The sequence below is a fragment of the Bombus flavifrons genome, chromosome 8, assembly GCF_040668555.2.
Source record: "Bombus flavifrons isolate JBK064 chromosome 8, iyBomFlav1_principal, whole genome shotgun sequence".
Taxonomy (NCBI): Eukaryota; Metazoa; Arthropoda; class Insecta; order Hymenoptera; family Apidae; genus Bombus; species Bombus flavifrons.
In genome coordinates, this window is record NC_138449.1 from 15,964,834 (window position 1) to 15,983,516 (window position 18,683).

Here is an 18,683-nt window from a genome sequence, read left to right on the forward strand (position 1 = left end):
GATGGAAGCATTAAAAAGAGAAAAATCGAAAATCAATGATTTTTTTATTGCCAACGATATTGTCATTATCGACAACGGTAATTTTTAACATCTATATAAATCTCTACGGTTTTTGAAGCTTACGTTATTACATGCTGATATCGAATATTCCACGAGAATTACAAAATATTAAGCTATATTTTCAAATAAAGATATAGACAGTCGAATAATATCAATCTATATTTAAATAAATAATTGTATCCTATAGCATATTACAAAATCATAATCTAACCGTATTTCCTATTCAAATTCATTTGAAATTCAATCACCGACATTATCCCATTATATTTGCAAAAATGCAAATGGTATTCGTTGTATTAATGAATTATTTATCCCGCGTAATACGTAACAATAAATTTATAACGTCGTTCGAACATTATGATGTCAATTAAGAACACATTAAATATATGTACTTACTACATCGAAATTTTGAACTATAGCGAAATAGATCGAGATTATGCAGGAAATCGTTCAACTTGACCATTTACTGGCGATGAGACACGATTCAATAAGCTGCCAATTCGTAATTTCACAAATACAGAAAGCACGAAATAACAGAAACGTTACTCTTGTTTGGCGCCATTTTGCGAAAACATACGAATAAAATTTCAATCTACAATAGCATAATACAGGCTTGCTTTATTTTGTTGTTGCACCTCAATTTATTGACAACTTTCTTAGAAATACATCGAATAGGATAACTACGAACAAAGGGACGATAAAATATCGCTGAATTTATCAGTAGACGAAACGTTAGAAAAATTTTCCCAAAATTTGTCCGACACGTACAGTTAGGCGATTGGAATCGTAGATACGGCGGTGAAGACGATGGACGCGCTTGCGCATTGTCGCGCTCGCTTGCCACTACAATGTCGGACGTCGAGCGTTCGGTAGTAAGACGGTCTCTTGCGTTTTTCGCGATTTCCTAAGTGAAATTTCGCGGCCGTGTCGTTTCTATTCGTAACCGATATTATAATATGATCGTATAACCGATCGTCTACGACGAACCGCCGTTAGAAGCATCGTAGCTTGTGCCAGTCGGAAAGATGGGTGAGTAAAAGGCGGAAACCAAGTGGTGAATGCCGGCTAACTTTTCTCTCTCTCCGCGGCTTCGCTATTCTCGGCGAACGTGTGTGCGTGGCTCGTGTGCTTCCCGTTGCCAAAGAGTTGGAAACCGTGTGCGTGCGGGGTACGCCCCTGCATCGTGCCGTTTCCTTCTGATTTTCACGGTCTTTTCCTCGTGATGAAGACGTCGAATGTTTTCTGAAAGGATCGTATCTCTAAACTCACTCGGGGGGCTATAAATAGGTGGATCCATCGGTTTGACGTTTCCTAGGGTGAGCCCCTCCCCCCCGTTCCGACGTTTGTACCTCCACCGACTGTTTCTCCTGTTCATTTTGTTTTCCCGCTATTTGAGAGTGACCTGCATTCTCGAGTGGTACTGTCTCGTATCCGATCTTCATCTAGGGTTGCCACCTTTACAGCGATTTTCACGGGAAAGCTCACTTCTCTTTTCTCTTAGTCACACTTTTTTCCACGAGCTTCATTGATTTAACAGAGGCAGAAAAACAAAGTAACGCATCGCGTGCCATTCAGCCTTTTCAACGTGCCATAACTGTTGCGTAATCCCGCGCGTTTAGAATACAAATGTTAATTTCTACAATTCCCGGTCTCTTCAACGTCCAACATACATGAGAGTTTCTCGCAAAATACATGGAATTATTTCAAGGAAATAATCTATAGCGTCGTTGGTTCGCATAAGACTTTTCGACTCTGCTATTCTCGTGAACCTAACATATATATATATATATAATAGTTAAGTCGAGATTGTTTCTTTCCAAACGACATAAAAGCATTCTTCTCGTCGATCGCCCGAAGCGTGAAATATGGACTCGAGTCGAATTCTGTCCGTAGTCCGTGTGCGCGTAGCAGCTATTGCAGGACAGAATCTGAGGACGCCACGCTCGTAAATTTGCTCACGCAATTATGCGTTCTACCCACGCAACCGTACCTCGCACGATGTGCCGTGTGTGCGCTTCAATGCCTATGCAACGTCGAGAGGAGTAGCGACGTACTGCAACGCGAATTTCACGAGCTACAGTACTGCATTCTGCGACAAAGGCTACGCTACTGCCCATTATTTTTTCTCGTCTTTCATTTTACTTCGATGCTACTCTATTCGGTTTCACTTTCTCGATATATTTAAATACACTGATTTCAATTTATTCCATCGTCTACTACGTAAACGGGTCAACGAGGGAGGCTTATCGTTCGTTAAACATCGAATTGAATATCAATCCTGTACATACGAGGGAAATATAGCGGCGCGCTTAACGAATCGTCCCGCTTTTTCTAAAGTAATATGTAGCGTGGCGTCGTGCGCGTCCATTGCCTTTAAATATTGACTTTCCTCGAGTATAATCGCCATATTATCTGTGCCGCAGGAAATTACACTCGCCATTAACGTGCTTAAATTTTGTCGCATACTTGGCATATTTCGACGTCGTTACATAGCTATCTTTATCGCGTACTATATATCCTACGTATAGCACACCGTCGAGAATATATAGCGTATAATTAGAAATAATTCGCGTTCAGATCGATCTTCGTATGGAACGACTTAGGTCGATCACCCTGAATTAGTTGGCCCTTTCCGCAGAAATCGAGCTACGTTTCATCTCGCGCCTATTCCAACCAAGTTTTAAATAATACGCCGATCGACGAGTAGTATTGATTTTTCCTTTCTTTCGCGTCCCTTGTATATTGACATACATTTGGTACAAGGGTCCTATCCGTGGAGAATGTCGTTAACTCCGTTGCCGGCTTTCAGTGAAACTGCAAGCGCTGCAGATCGATACCCGCCCCCTCGTGCCCGATTCACACTGCGCCAGTAACCGGAAGGGACAATCCCGTCGAGCGAAATGCATCGAAATTGGCGTGGTCGTGCACCCTTTTTAACGCAAGCGGTACACGCTGTGCAATACGGTGGATGTTGCAGGAACGACGACTGAAAATCTGAATGCGTCGGGACCGTGCCACGTGGAGTCGTGCAACTCTTGGAATCTTATCGCGGGACCGTAATAAACGGTAAATAATCGACGAGGAAGTGGTTAAACGCGAACAAGTTGATCGAAACTACGGAATCAAGCCGTTTTTATACCGAGATTACGTTCTTGTTGAGAAACCTGATTCGAAAATAGAGCAAATATGGCTGCAACAATGTTTCTATCGGAAGAAAGAGACAGATCTTTGCTGCTGCGGTTACGCGAGTTACGTGTCGGGTGCGTTCGAGGGAATCTAATTTATACAGGGTGACCCAATTTCAGCGATTCCTATAAATCCTGTAGATAGTTTAGGAATTGCGAATAAAAGAAAAGCAACGTTTTAGGAAATGTAGTATTTCGCCAGGCTTTGTCCTCGGGCTTTGTTCTGACAGAAAGTCGGAGATTCGAAAGGATTTCATCTACCTCGGATAAAGGGCATTCACCCAAATCGATATTCTACCTACCTCTAGTCGTATTCTGGAAAGGTTACTGGTAGGTGGAGGTCCTTCGAGGAAGTCACCGGAGTGAATATAACGTAACTCCTTGATTACACAAGCCGTGAATCGCGACGAGATATCGTTTATTATCCCATAAGCGGATACGGTTACGTCTGAATATTAATTTGTCACGTTCGTCCGCGATTCTCCTTGTTGCCCACGGGCAAGCGGTAGGGAAAAAATACGTGCTCTTTTTCTACAAGCATCTCTAGATGCTATATTGAAATTTCGCGTTAAATTCCTAGAGTATATATTTCCTCTTTATCGAGAAGTCGCTAATAGCCGTTGCAAGCTACTAGAATCTCCGACACGAGCAAAATCGATGTTAAATGTCAGGGCACACGGCCGATGTTTGCTGGAAGCAACCGTTGAAAAAGCAGGAGAAAGCAGGAGTGTATACGTCGAAGCGAGAACAAACGAAAGTCGTCTTCCGAAGCTCGATTCTCTACTCTCGCTGCGTCGATCGATTAAAGATACCAATTAAAATATATAAATTCGAGATACGTGTATTCCAATAGAAACGTATTTTTAAGCCACGGCTTGATCAACCGGTCGAATTGCGAACAAATCGAGAAAAATAGTTTATCGCGTACGAACGAGCTACGAACTTGAATGTTTGCGGAGGGTTAACGCGTATCGAATTCGCGAAACGCAGAAAGAAAGAAGATCACGCGAGTCTCTCACTTGCTATTTAATCGTCTTATCACGGAAACAAGTTGAGCGTGACAAAATGGTAACGCACGAAGGACTTAAGTCTTCTTAAACGGATTGACGTTTTCTACGTACGTACGCTCTTCTATGCGATCTTCTCGCGCGTTGTTTAGCCTGTTGAAAGCATTATAAAGTCGATGAGATAACGGAGACGTTATCGAGTAGAGACTTCCGACGTCTCGCTTTTTCGCCAAGGCAAGTGCACGCGCGATAACGTATCGAACGACGATCAGAGTCACGAATGGAAAAAATGATGGCGGAGTAAGGACGGACCGGTCGTCGGAAGCGCGGCCTTTCGATAACGACTGGACACCAGGTAAGAAAGGAGGTTTAAAAAGCCGCTACGCGACTCGGTCACGCAGGTATCGACACTCGACGCGCATCACGCTCTGCCGTCTTATTTTTCTCTCTCGTTTCGCGTTTCTTCGATTCGTTGCACGATACCAGTCGTCACGCATTCCTGATCCGCGCCCTGATCGATCACGCCCCGCTCATCTTTCATCCATGCGCTTCGTTCTTTCTCTCTCTTTTTACTCTATTAACAGAATTGTTGTACATTCGAGTCGTTTCACTCCTCGCGAAAATTCCTCACATTTGTCTTTACATTATAGTTACATGTATATCGTTACGCATATTACAGATTCGTAGACGATTCAAAAGGCGACAAAGAGAATTTTCTAAGCGTAGTTTGAAATTCACGGTATATGAATGTAGACAGGTAGTCTCCTTCCACCTTTCATAATGGTCCTTGTTACGTCCGGTGACCCTTTACATAAACCAGAATCCATCCCTCGGTCAAGACTGCAACCTGCTTTGCAAATAGAGTTAGTCCGCGATAATCCTAAGGAACCGTCATAAAATCGAACGCTTCTACTTTACTATCGATGCCCTTAAGCGTTATGCAAACATCTTCAAGTCGAGACGTTCCTTAGGATTATCGTTCGATCAGATAGACAATGGGAAAAGCAGGTTTTTGGGATAACCAACACCCTTCGATAGTTTTCCTCCGTGACGGCATCGTCGCCGAACTTTATTGCATTTTCATCTTTTGACCAGTCACACTATCTCCGTTGGTTTTCCGTTCATTGATCGGTCATCGTCTTAACTTGTTGCTTACACTTCGCTGAGAATACATCTACGCGCACCACGCGTAACTGCTTATATCTACAGGGTTGTTAGAATAAACTGTATATTTTAATCTGTTAACTAAGTGTTATCGTGAATTCAATCGCCTCTATTGTCCTAACCGAAATAGGAGATCGACCGAATCGTGGCGTCGACTATCGACGGTCGAACAGTCTCGTTGCATCGAGACACCCTGTATTTATGTATCGCTCTATAAACGAATGTACAGTGTACACACGTGGCGCGTGCGGGAACGTACACAGGTGTTCGATGACTATAATCAAGCATCGCAAGCTGTTTCAGTTTACAAGCGAAACGTACTTCATCGTCAAAGTACCGAACCTTTTCTTTTATGACTAATCCGTTAATTTTAATCGTTCGAACGATCGATGAACGTAGTGCGTCGAACGATCGTCGTCGAATATAGAACGCAAAAATCGAAAAACACATTTAACGGGTATATGTACATCTAAATCCGGTATTTCCAATTGCCATTGCGTAAATTTTATATTTGATCGCAAGGTATTTATTAATAACGTGTATACGTGCCTGTAACGCATACCAGTACTATCTGAAAGCAGATAAGCCCTGGTCGGTATAGAATTCCCTCTTGTTGCATATACATCTGGTAATGTAATAACACGGTCGCGTAATTGATTTCGAGATAAAACACGGTCGTATCGTGCGCGAGCTATGGCCAGCTATTCGGATCTCGTTTTCATGCTTGATCGAGTTTCTTCTCCAAAATGGAGATCCATCGACCGAAAGGTTCAAAAATTGGACCCATCAAAGCGACCGAATTATCGTGAAATTTCGTTCGTCTTAATCAGCTATCGAGAATCGACAACTTTATCGTCTGACAATGAATATTCGTCGCGTATGGCAGCTGATCGCCGATGGTTGAAATTGCACGTACAAGTTTCTGCTTGTTTCTCGGTAAAGAAGGGTAAATAGAAATTTATGCGAGCTCTCTTGCGTGTTCGTTCGTTGGTCCTCGACCTAACGACACCGCTCCCCGCGCCGCCTGTATAGTTCTGTCGTTACCATACGTGACTCGATGCTGCAAATAGTACCGAGAAACGTGAATGAGAACTGCAAAGTAAGATTATCATATTTTCCAGTCCTACCGTTAATTATTTCGAGAGGACGCGACGCTGGTTATTATTCCCCGCTGCTATGCTAGCACGTAGGATTTCTTTTCCGTGATACGCCGCGTACCTTGATGACCCTCGCGTGTAGACATCGTGTAGACTCGTTGCTTCTTCGACGGTCGAAAAGGCGATTAGGATTGCCACGCTCCTTTTAAGCGTTTGATCGCAGCGTCGTCGTAATCGTATCCGTTATCCTCGTTTACCCCTTAAACGCGATAATTGCCCACCCGTACATGGAGCTATGGCGAGTTATTTTAAGGAAAAAATGAAATAGCGACGCGCGATGCGAGATACTCCGGTTTTGAAATAACCCGCGAGGTATCGCCCGATTAAATATACCTGCACGCTGACTGGAAACAGCTCGCGTTCCATTAATAAGCCTTCCATTGCAAATAATCTGCGCTTTGGTGCTCGCGGATGATTTTACATTTCGTACTTCCGCCGCTATGCGATATCGAATGTTATTTCGTAGCATCCAATGCAATACGAGCAGAGGCAACCGATCTTCCGTTAAAAGGGATCTTTGCTTTTAAATCATTTTCTTAGAAACGCGTCGACAGGCAAGGAAGACAAGAAATATGGAAACACCACCGAATTACATAACAGTCGCCGGATTTCGTCGGTCTCCGAGCAAAGACTTCCATTTACGGCTGGACGCACGAATTAATCGGCGAGATGGACGCGTCGATACACGGATATTTTCGGCGTGGATCGAGCAGCCGAGATCGTCGATGTGCACGCGTGCAATCACGGCGGAGGGACGGCCGTGAAAAGTAAACGTCAGTCTTGCCGCAGTCGGTTGACAATCGGAACTCGACGCACGAATCTCAGCGCCTTCGGTCTCGATCGCTCTCTGCCGCCGCCGCCGCCGCTCTCGTCAGTCAGTCGGCGATCGGCGCTCGTGCTGTTGGTTTCGTACGCTTCGGTGACTGCAGATCTGTTACATCGATCGCGATCGCTACCCGTCGTACGCGCGTTCGTGCGAATCTTTCAAAGTGTCGCCGAGTGTCTCGAAATTGTAAATTTTTCGTCCGAAAGTTCTGTCCCGCCTTGTATTCGTTATTTCCTTTTGCTCCTCGGAGTGATCGTATCGAGGAGTTTGATAGATCCTTCGTTGCTTCCAATCGTGATACGGATCGATTATCTTATCGCAGCCCGACGAGAGACGAGAAGAGGAGAAGGTGTAGATCGCTTTGCGGGATTATCGCGAATATTACGCGATCATCGCGAGCAGCCGATATAATGAAGTCGAAGACGAGCGAGAATTTTATTGCGAGTGAAAGTAACGGGGTCAAGAGGGACCAGCAACTGAAGCAGAAACAGCTCAAGAGTGGTAAGAGGTTGTTTTCGCGTCGAATAAAAACTGCGCAATCCGAGACAATCACGCTTGAAAATGACGCCGAGTTATATTTAACGGTACGAAAAACCGCGTGCAGTGGGTGTTTGGAATCGAGCCGTTTTGCCTTCGCGATCCTCCGGTTGTATCGAGCAGCGGTGTTCTTCCGCTCTGATTAAATTGAAAAGATCGAAAACGTTACTCACTCCCACTCCCCCTAACCCGATATTATTCCGCAAATATTTACCTCGGTACAAGCAAATATAATATACTTGGAAAAAAACTTTCGTGAGCGTCGACTCGGTCGCTACTTTACGATCTAACTCCAGAGTTCGGCAAAGGGACCTTGAATTCCTCGTTAATCGATCGACCACGATAGGCAGATGTAATTGCGTCGATTCGCAAAATCGCACGTAACGCTCGACCACCGTGTGACATCGTCCGCGACTCTTAGATAACGCCGAGAAGATTTTGTTTCTGATGGAAAACGTTCAAATTTGAAATCAGCGACGACTGGATACTAGACGCGATAGCGACCGCACGATTAGATAAGGCGACGAATAGCCAAGTAGAACGGTCGCCGATCTTGAAAAAGAATGGAAAACGATAATGGCCACTCGCGTAATCGACGTTTTCCTTCGAGTTCGCTCGCTGACACGCGAAAAGTTCATCGGTACGGTCCCTTTCTTTCCGCCGTTTCCTCGAACGGCTCGTCACGATTTTCTCCCCCTGATGTTCGTGACGTGACCAGCAAAAAGAACGTGACTGTTCAGACACGATCGATGCATCTTTAAGCAGAGAACGCCGATGAAAAGCCCCGGGAAAGGAGTAACAACTTTCTCGCTACTCGCACAAACATAAATAATCCCACGTTTCGAGATTTTTTCCCTCCTTCGAAATTCGTCCCGCGAACTTTGATATTCCTTCGCGTTAGTTTACCATCGACTCGTCAAACATTCTCTCGTTAAATATGTTAACCTAAGATAGGTTCCCACGTTGCGCACGGTGTTTCCCACGTGTGAAGCACGGTTCGATATCGTCTAGCGCGTAATTGTTTCTCATTGATTAGAAATTAATGGAAATCAGAGAAAGACGAGAAAGCTGCACCACGTGACTCCTTCGCATCGTGGCTAGTAATTATCGCGATATCGTTTCGCTAATCGCTCGGCAACGCCTCGATGAAAGTTAAGTGGCCGTTGTATACAGGCCACTTTGTAATTCAATTCTTCGTGCATTCGTTTCTCGTGGGCTACCGCCCGATCATGTTCGATACATTATTAAATAGTTGTAACACACAGCCACGATGCGGTTAATTGCACACAAAAGATGCATCGCATCCTGTTGCATAAGCAACGAACGATTACGGTGTTTCGCTACGCGATGCGTCGTTTTAATTACTTCAGGTTACAGCGAACGCGAGGTTCGACATCGTTATGCTGCTACTGCCGTTTCTTTGTCCTTTTGGAAGCTCGATTTTCAAAAAGCGTTTACTTGTATCTTCTACTTGTATCTGTCGGAAATTTCAAAACTGGATATCGACGATAACGCTTTGGACTATTATCGAATCGTAACGAACGATTTAGTGGCACATGGTTGATAGTGTTTGATAGGCTGTGCAAAAATACCGATAACCGTAGAACGAGCATTTAAAAGCCTTTGATAAGGTGGAATCGCCGCGACGGAATCTTAGTCTATACGTAATCGTAGTAACGGTTGGAAAATACCGCAGTTATACGGACCAAGAAATTCGTAAGTCGAATCTTTCTAATAACTCTTCGATGTGTTGGTATCGAACGACAACGGTGTGGCGCTACGTTCGTCTAACTCGTGCCGTTTGGTAGCTTTCCGTAATATTCGACGAAAATTTGCAAGTTGGTTTCTGTTACTCGAAAACGATGCGCAATTATCAATCGTAATTCGTAATATCCATTAGATACGTTCGATCGTCGGTCGATTCGTGTGTGACCCAGAGTGCATTAGGAGAAAGAGCCGGCCACTTAGGGGTCGTCGTGTTTGACCCCACTTTACGACATCCTATTTAGACCACTTATGAATCATATTAACATACCGAAGCGGAGAGGAACGTACGTGGAACGGGTTACGCACTGGATGATGGATTGCCATTACGAGCCGAATCGTGCGACATCGTGGAGCGAGCGAAACCGGTTTCCTCCTGCGTCGAGGGAAAAAAATCCACGCGGTTTTCAGTGGTTTCGTCGATCACAGTAACGTTATCTAACATTGTGGAACGGTGAATTGGCAGCGTGATATCGAACGAACGTGAAACGAATCGAACTTAGCTGCTGAGTTCAAAGTTCCTTTTTCTCCGGACGCGTACATCCGTGGCCTTAGGGGATCGATTAATTTCCTCGAGACCAGAGAACAACCAGGGCACTCGTCTTACTTCGTTTCATTATTGCCGCGACCCGCTTTAAGGGATGAATCAAGGGGTGAAAGGCGGTAAAGTCCTGCGGTTTGTTTAAAGTAACCCTTGTTACAAAAATGGATACGAGAGAATCGATCGACTGCCATTTATACGAACCTTCCTGTAGCCTCTATGTCGTCGTGCGTCCCTTACAAGTACACGAACACCACCAACGCGCTCGCGCGTCTTAATCGGATTAAATAGATTCTAAACCAGTCCGTGTATTTATACCTCAACGGAGCAAGATTCGTTAAGGAGAACCGAGTACCACGTTGAACGAGTAACGTAACGGAAATATAGCACACGAGCAGGTCTTTGACCCGTGGAATTAATAAACAAGGAATTTAGGATCGGGTTTTCGGTAACCTGGAAACACGGTTTCGCCCGACGTCCCATTTAAACGAGCTTATGAATCGTATTAACGCGATGAGGTGTACGTGGGACGACGCGTGTGTGGGTGAACCGCAATTGCGTAACTTTTCCTTTTTTCCAGATCCGTGTTCCGTCGTTTCGAACACGTAATTATTTACGTCAATGAATTCACATCGTTTAACGATACGATAACGTTTAACGATATGTCCGAAAGAGCCCGGCGGCGAAGAACGAAGAAAACGTCGAAGACACGAGCGGTGTTCCGTAGGTGATCGTCGTTCGTTAGAAATTCCGGCCTCCTCCTACGAACTCTTAGCGGATTGCGCGCGATTAATATCGAGCATTGTTTCTACACGGCGCGTACAAATGGCACGCGCGTTCGCCATTGCAGAACGTCACACGCGAGAACAGCGACAGGTCGAGGAAATGGAATAAACGTGCTCCATTTTTGCCAAAGCGATCGTCGCTTTCGACTATTTCTCCTCCATCTTATCGTTGCTTATCGCCGCTTTGGCTTGGAATCGGAACGAGGTCGTCTGAGATTACTCGTAGACGGGATTTCTTGCTCGTGCGTTGGTATGCGTTGCTCGTGGTAGCTGGTCTATCCAATTGTTCCGATCAATCGTTCCAATGTTATAGCGTTTTGAAATATTTCTGCAAAGTATAAATCTGTCGAGATGGTCTTTTGCGCATATCTGACAGAGCATCGGCCTCGTTACTAACAGTCGGTGCGAACGGTAAATAAGACCAAAGGCCTTCCATGATCCTCGCGACGATATCATAATGATACTGTACAGTTTGTATTCGTCGTTCTTCCCGTCATTTCGTTCTTCACGACCATCGTCGTGACTAACCGTAATCAGCCACTAATAGTTTCACGGCTACAATTGAACGGACATCCGTAGAAGTTCTGCAAAAATTACGAACGAAGTGTTGGTAAAAGATATTTTAGGATCGTTCTAAACCTGCTACGATTCAACGAGTAACAGCTATCGCGTGCTAAAAGGTTAAATCGATGGATTCTACGGGAGTGCTATTCGCGCGATCTTGGGCCGGACTTGCTCCGATGAGTAGCTTTTAATCCTACACGAGCAGTCGATCGAAAGCTAGCGTAAATTTAAGGCGCCAGTGACGCGTGGTCGTGGAGGGTGTGCCGTTTCGACGGAGCAAACTCTGTTTATTCTATACAGAACACGCCTTGTATCGAAGTTTCTCGCTAACAATGAGTTTCATGGCGGACTCGCGATATCGTATCGTATCGTATCGATGTGGAAATTGCAGCTTTGTTGCCAAATGGAAGCAAATAGAGAATCTTCGTCTGTGAAACCGCAAATAATTTCTGGCGATATTGTTCCTTGATTCTGTGCACCGTCGCGTTTTAACTATCAACGAGCGGAGCAGGTAGATGGAAATTGCTCGTCATCCAGCCCTCCCCCCTCTATAGACAGTTAAAATCGCTCGCGGAAAATACAGCCGCGTGAGAATTGCTTTTAACTCACGTGACAGCACGGTGACGTCAAATATACGAACGGCGAGTCGGCGTGATGTCATCGCGTATTTTTAAATTTGTCGCCGTGTGAACGTGGTAAACACGGATTTTTGACAATCGTACGTATTTTTGGATCTACTTTATCGCGATCGATAAAAAGAGTGAAAAGAATTTTGGACAGGTGCGTTTGCGATTTCAATTATATTATATTAATGGCAGGAGTTACGTCCGAACGCTTATCTTATCTCGACTTTTCGATAAATACTTCGATAAATATTTCGATAAATAAACGGTTCGGTCTGACTCGCGATTCGACCATATCATTCCGTTTGAGTGTATCCATGATTTGGCGATTCAGCTCGGTGTCACCATGGCTAAACGAGGCTAAACGAGACGAGCGAGAAAGCTTGATTTATACATCCGGAAAACGAGACTGATCGTCTCGCCGTAGCGAAAAAATGTCACGTATCTCCTGACAAATCGACGCGTCTTTGATACACTCGGTACGATGTAATTATTTGGCTCGCGTATACGTACAGGCAGGTTCAGAAGTTATCTAAATTTAACTTGAAAAGCTATTTCGTACATTTACCACAAGCACGCTCGTTAGGTTCTACTTTCCAGGTTTGCAAAATGTTACGCGTTGCATTGCACGAGGTAACGGCAATAAACTATTCTTATCTTCGTACGTTCTACGCGTTGTTACACGCGAAAATATAATTTTCTCGAGCCGTTATATCGCGTGAAAGCTCGCGCCAACGCGACCAATTAAAATTGGACCTTCTATTCGTCTCCGATGGCCACCGAAATCCCGCGATCTCATCTTTGAATCATCTCGTATTTTCGTTCGGATGATGGCATCGCCTTCGCCGTCGGTAGACACACGAGTTTCATACGTGAAATTTGCACACGAATCGTAGTAGCCGCATTTCTTTCACGAAAGAAAAGAAACCCAAGTATCCATCGATCCATCGAGAAAGCGAATTACGAAATAATCGAGTTGCTGCTGCCGCGACCGCCAACTGTTCCACCGTACTCAACGGAAATAAGGTTGTTTGCATAACGATCGATCGACTCTGAACGACGAGATAAACCAGTCTTCCTTCTTTTCCGCTCGATGAATCTTAAGTTTCGTCGCAGTCTCGTTTCTTCTTCCTACGTAACAATATTCCAATTCGTAGATAGATGGAGATAATTGACGAACGCCGTGTACACGAAGAAAGGAGGAACGAGGGATTTCTTGGCGTTCGAAACAACTTAACGAAGAAACGGCTTCTGACAGGGGACTGAATCATTGAATTAGTAGAACCGGATTCTCTCGTACACATGGGAAAGTTCTTCCATCGGTTCGTCATCGAGGCTGTCACGCGAACCTCGAAGCTCTATACCCAGTCTAACCGAGATTAATCCTAGATTGGCATCCTTGCATCATACAGTCGATTCCCCGTAATTTGAATCAAGTTATATACTTGATTGTCCTTGCCTTTGGTTTACTTAGTATCCTGCGTCTTAGGTGACGAGGACCATGCATGCAATTTACCGTATAAACAATAAAATACGAGTCAAAAGTAAATAAAGTCTAACATAAAGTATCGTGATTTAACGATAGGACTGATAGGAGAGCGTTTGCGAGGTAAACCTTAGAGATCGCTCGGATTTACTGGATGTACGTTAATTGAATGGTCGTTGCGTTTCCCGAGGCGAGAAAGGAACGTTTCATTTCACCGCGAGGAAGCCGTGAACGACGGAGAAAAAGTTGCGGCGTGAGTCAGCCCGCCGCTCGGACTGGTCGTGTGACGATCGTACTGTTATTTCCTTTAACGCGTTTGCCGGTCGTTCTACTACCCGAGCAAAGAGGTGCTTATTTACGTTCGTAGTTGTCTTCTCGCTAGTCATCGTCGTATACGGAGCTGGTAGCCGGATATTAAAAAGGAAAAAGGAAAGAGTCGATCGTTGCGTAACCAAGTATATCTCGAGCTGTACGTATATCCGTTGTTCCAACCTTTGTCTTCCTCGATGACAACGCAGACGCGGCAGATAGATCGCGTCGTTACATCAAGGGTGGTTAGTTTTAGCTTGTCCAAACATCGAGTCGGAGGTTCACGCCTTAGGAGAAACGTGGCGCTACGTTGAAATAAACTCGAGCAATTGGCACCACACGCAGGATGTTGGAAGGTGTAGCGTTATAAAGAAATTTATTTTTAGCTTGCTAGGAAACTTGGTATATATTACTTTAAGAATACCGTAGAAAGCGCAGGAAAGATATCGCGGTACAGATAAAATAAAGTAATTAGAATTATACGAACGATAAAGCAGAGATACTACGATAATAGTTTATTCGTGATTCGTTCAACGTGGCACGTTTCTTTCAGACTCTGTTCTCTTTGAACTTTGACTCTCACTTCCAACTTCGACGATTCCCGTTGACACACGACGCGCATGCGACTAGAAAGACATCTAGCACTTGCTTTATGCGCGTTTCTTAAATCGCTCGTCGATCGTTTCCGATAGTCTGTCATAAGCGTTCTCCTCTCGGTCTTCTCTCGTCCGTTCGAATTCCCATTCCTACGATACCGAGAACTGGAACAAACTCCTCCTACTTATACCGAAGTCTCAAAAGTGGACCCTGGACTCTGGAGAACGTGGTAATATACCGAAAACCTCGAAGTTTATATCGTCGAGGACGCGATACTACGTTAGAAACTCGCCGATCCAAACCACAAGGGAACGTAATAATACCTGAGAAACGGTAAAGACTTGATTTACGGAGAACACTGTGTCCAAGGATGTCCTAGATTCGGTTTACAGCAGGAGATCGTAACATCTCGACACCTTACGACCTTGGCAAATTACTCGCGTCAATGGCGTCTAACTTTTTCCGGTTAATCTGCTCCGTGAGACCGCTTATAAGCTTTACGTAATCGAACCGTGCACATCCGAGTATTTACTCTCTGGGTCAGCACAGGTCATATCGATATAAAAAATCTGGTCGAGTGGTACGAACGTAAGCGTATCGTTACGCGATCAGCGATCCCCGTTCTCCCTTTTCTCCTTCCTTCCTTCCAAGAAAACTTTCTTCTTAATCGTTTTATCGAGAGGTTTCATCGGTCGAACGTTGTCTTGACGCACGGCCAAGTATCTGCCACGTCATTTAAGCGTTAATTACGATCGACGCGAGGTACACGGTGATTGGTACGATCGCCGTTAAACAGCGTATCGAGCGAGCGTCCAATTAACGTAAAAACCGGGCGGCCGTGCCGTTTTTGCGTTACCAAGCACGTGGATAATTGAAAAGTAGACGCGAAACACACCGAAATGTCCATTAACCGAATGGAAAGCGGCAGACGTTAAAAATCATTGCGAAAGATCTTTGCATCGTGCAGGTTTTATCGTACGCGCGACGACGGAATCGTTCTTTCGAACCGACATAGTCTCGACGACCACAAATTCACGACCGCGTTCGAGACTACACCTGGCCCGACCGCTTCCAACGCTGGTAAAAGAGTCAGACCTTCACCCGGATTCGATACGCGGCTCGCGTGTAAGCGTAAGCACTCTGACAAGTGCTCCAGCCGCCTTTTTCTTCCTCCCCCTCCACCTTTTTCGCTCTTTTTTATTTTCGTTGTTCTCTCGCTTTTTTCTCCATTTTTTTCTCGTGCTCGTCGTGTCGCTTCGCAGACGGCACGTTGACGCACGCGGTAAGCAGGCTTTGAGTCACGCTTTAGAAGTTGGACGACGAACGGATTACGCGTGTAACGCGCCATATTCGAGCGATACGTGCGTCGCGTGCCGATTGCACCCAACTCCATTGAACAAGCCGATCCGCCAGGAACACGATCATCTTACGAGTTTCGCGAATCGATCGTGCTCCAGTGTGTGCGCGGCTGAAACAGCGGGTAGCTTGACCGATCCGACTGAAAATTCACGAGAGACGCGGCAACTTACCTTTATAGATCACGACAGATCTATCCGTTAGTTTTTGAAATAATCAGAGGAGAAAGAGACGGTAATTGTCCGTGTGGAGTTAGGCCGGTAGAAAGGTAAAAGAGAAATCGCGCTCGATCGCGGCAGATAAATGGAATTTCGAGACGCGCAGGATTTCCTTTGAAATTTTCATCGTTCTCACAGCTGTTCTCCGTAATTCGATTATTTGATCGTTGCGAATTGGCGATGCTGGCATAAACGTTGTTGAAAAGACTGGTATCTAGGACGTTTGTATCGCGCAAGAATATCACTGCTATTACCATGATCCAATTAGAGAGCTGCCGTTCACAAACGATAAGAATCAGAAGCTGTTTTTAAAGAAACAGCAGTCGATGCAACGAGAACGTTTCCGCTTCCTAGAAACAAGTTACGGTAGAGGATGTAAAACCCACGAGCAGTTCCACTCCATTTGCTATTAATTGGCGTGACGGGTAAATTTCAGTGCTATCCGTTCGAGTCTGGACAAGTCTGGTCGGTCAAATTTCTTCGTGAAGAACGCGACTATTATTCGGACAGAAATGGATAAAACGAAGGAGTACTCGTTTGTGCGCGACTTTTATCCCCGACGAGTGAAAGACCGACAGTCGTAGATAAAAGTTCGGGCTGGGAAGAGATTTCCTTTCTCCTCGCGAAAACAATGCGTTGAAGAAATTAACGGTCGACGATAACGAGACCAGACCAGTCTGGATTCGAAGCACGGACAGCCTTTAGTACGTAGTATATATAGATGGTTCGCTCGAGATCGGTTGGGAGGACGATCGTTGCACGTGGCGCGAGCTCGTTATGGTTATGGTGTTCATCGAACTAAGATCGATAAATTAAGTTGGCGGCTCAACGTTAACCCTAATAAACGCGGTCACAGAACGACACCCGTATCACCCTTCGCGGCATTTCGCGATCGCGATAAAAATACCAGGCAATCGGCCTGTCAGACATCAGCCCGTTAGTCATTTCGCGCGATTAACCATCCGACGTTGAACGCAGAAACGAGCGAATGTAGAAATAGTTTGTTTTTGATTTGCTGGATTTATAGCGTACACTATGATTATCGCGGAAAATAGTTCTACTATCGTTCCAGCATACAACGAGCCGCGTACTGTTTGAGTTCCTAGAACTCGGTTGCTTTGTACACGCAATACGGACCTTTTTCTCGTTTCACCGTCGTGGATCGAGTCTTAAAGTATTGATTGCGAATAAAGAGCGATTCTAGAAATGCAAGTGGAGATTCGAACGCGCGTTGCTACGTACAAAGATCGAATCTCGTACGTGAGAATTCTTTAAGAGCGCAGCATGACGGGAAAGGGTCAGAGTTGTTGGAGAGTTGTCAGAATGTTGTGGAACGGGCGTCGTGCGGACAGCAATTTCGTAGTCGCATAGTGAACGCTTAGCAAAGGACGTTTCATTTGGTCTGTCTGTTGCGAATTCACAACTAACCGGCGGTCAGTGAAGTTGCGACCGATCGGTTGGTATCGCGAACCTTGAACGAGATTTAAGGCTCAAGGTGCAGGTAAATTAAAGATGCTGAGTGGTATTGTATTCGGTTAATTTATTTGCACTGTATAACGAAGAGTATGACGATCTGACAAAGACTATTGTAAAACTTCTTCAAGAAGCTTAGGCTGATCCTTATATACTGACTCTTCGTCCCTGTGTTTTCCTTCTTACCATATGGCTTTTATGGGGTTAGGGGGGTTAGGTTTAGGATGGGGATCTATTCCTTCCGATCTTGTAATTGCGTACCCTCGTGGATGTTTACTTCAGAGTGGACCCATCGGGCACTTAGGCTGTTAATTAGCCTCTTGACGAGGTCCTCGTCGTAAGGTTTAAAACTTGGCAGGTAGGAAATTCGCACTTTCCCAAAACAGGCAGGTGTGCTGTCCGAGTCGAACGGACGGCCACTCGAAATCCCGAACACTATCCACCGATGCTGCTACACCTTAAACGATTCGTTGTATCCTGTATCTCGTATAAAATCGCGCCGTTCTTTTTCATTACAGGTAAAACATTCTGTCAGTCTTGCAAGAAGAAGTGCAGCGGAGAGGTGCTACGAGTGCAGGACAAGTATTTCCACATAGGGTGTTTCAAGTGTGCTCAGTGCAACGCGAGCTTGGCACAGGGTGGCTTTTTCGCGCGCGAGGGCTCTTACTACTGCACGAAGGTACTGGAACGTACGAATAAGAAACCAAGGCGACGATAAGAATGACGTAGAAAGCGAGAGGACCGCGATTATATAGAACTCGCGTAACTCGAAACGCGATAAATAGACTTCTTTGCTTTTCTTCTTGTTTCTCGTAGTTTTGCCTCGAAATATTTGACAAAGAGCAAAAGGACGAAACAGTCGCGGTATATCGCGTTACAGAACGTTGCAGAAATTCCCAATAAAATCTCCGCGCAAGATTCGCTAAGAGCTGTTCGTTCGTTTCGAGTATTTATCTTGGCAAATACGCAAATAAAGCATCGCGTCCGGTGCGACGACGAATTTCGCAGGCTGCCTGCGCGATACGATGTCC

General features: G+C 45.1%; 1 protein-coding gene across 14 annotated transcripts in view; it reads left to right on the plus strand.

The window, feature by feature from the left end:
* The first annotated feature begins 896 nt into the window (after positions 1–896).
* The window catches only part of Unc-115a (actin binding LIM protein Uncoordinated 115a), a 31,455-nt gene continuing 13,668 nt past the window's right edge, over positions 897–18,683 (plus strand). For 12 of the 14 annotated variants that reach the window (XM_069118818.1, XM_069118821.1, XM_069118819.1 and 9 more), the window contains exons 1-2: positions 7,431–7,900; positions 18,171–18,331. In XM_069118818.1, coding sequence (XP_068974919.1) covers positions 7,810–7,900; positions 18,171–18,331 — 252 coding nt within the window. In that variant the 5' untranslated portion in view covers positions 7,431–7,809. Of the gene's footprint in view, positions 1,090–7,429; positions 7,901–18,170; positions 18,332–18,683 lie in introns of those variants that run through there. The other 2 variants (XM_069118824.1, XM_069118833.1) reach the window with 2 other exon arrangements.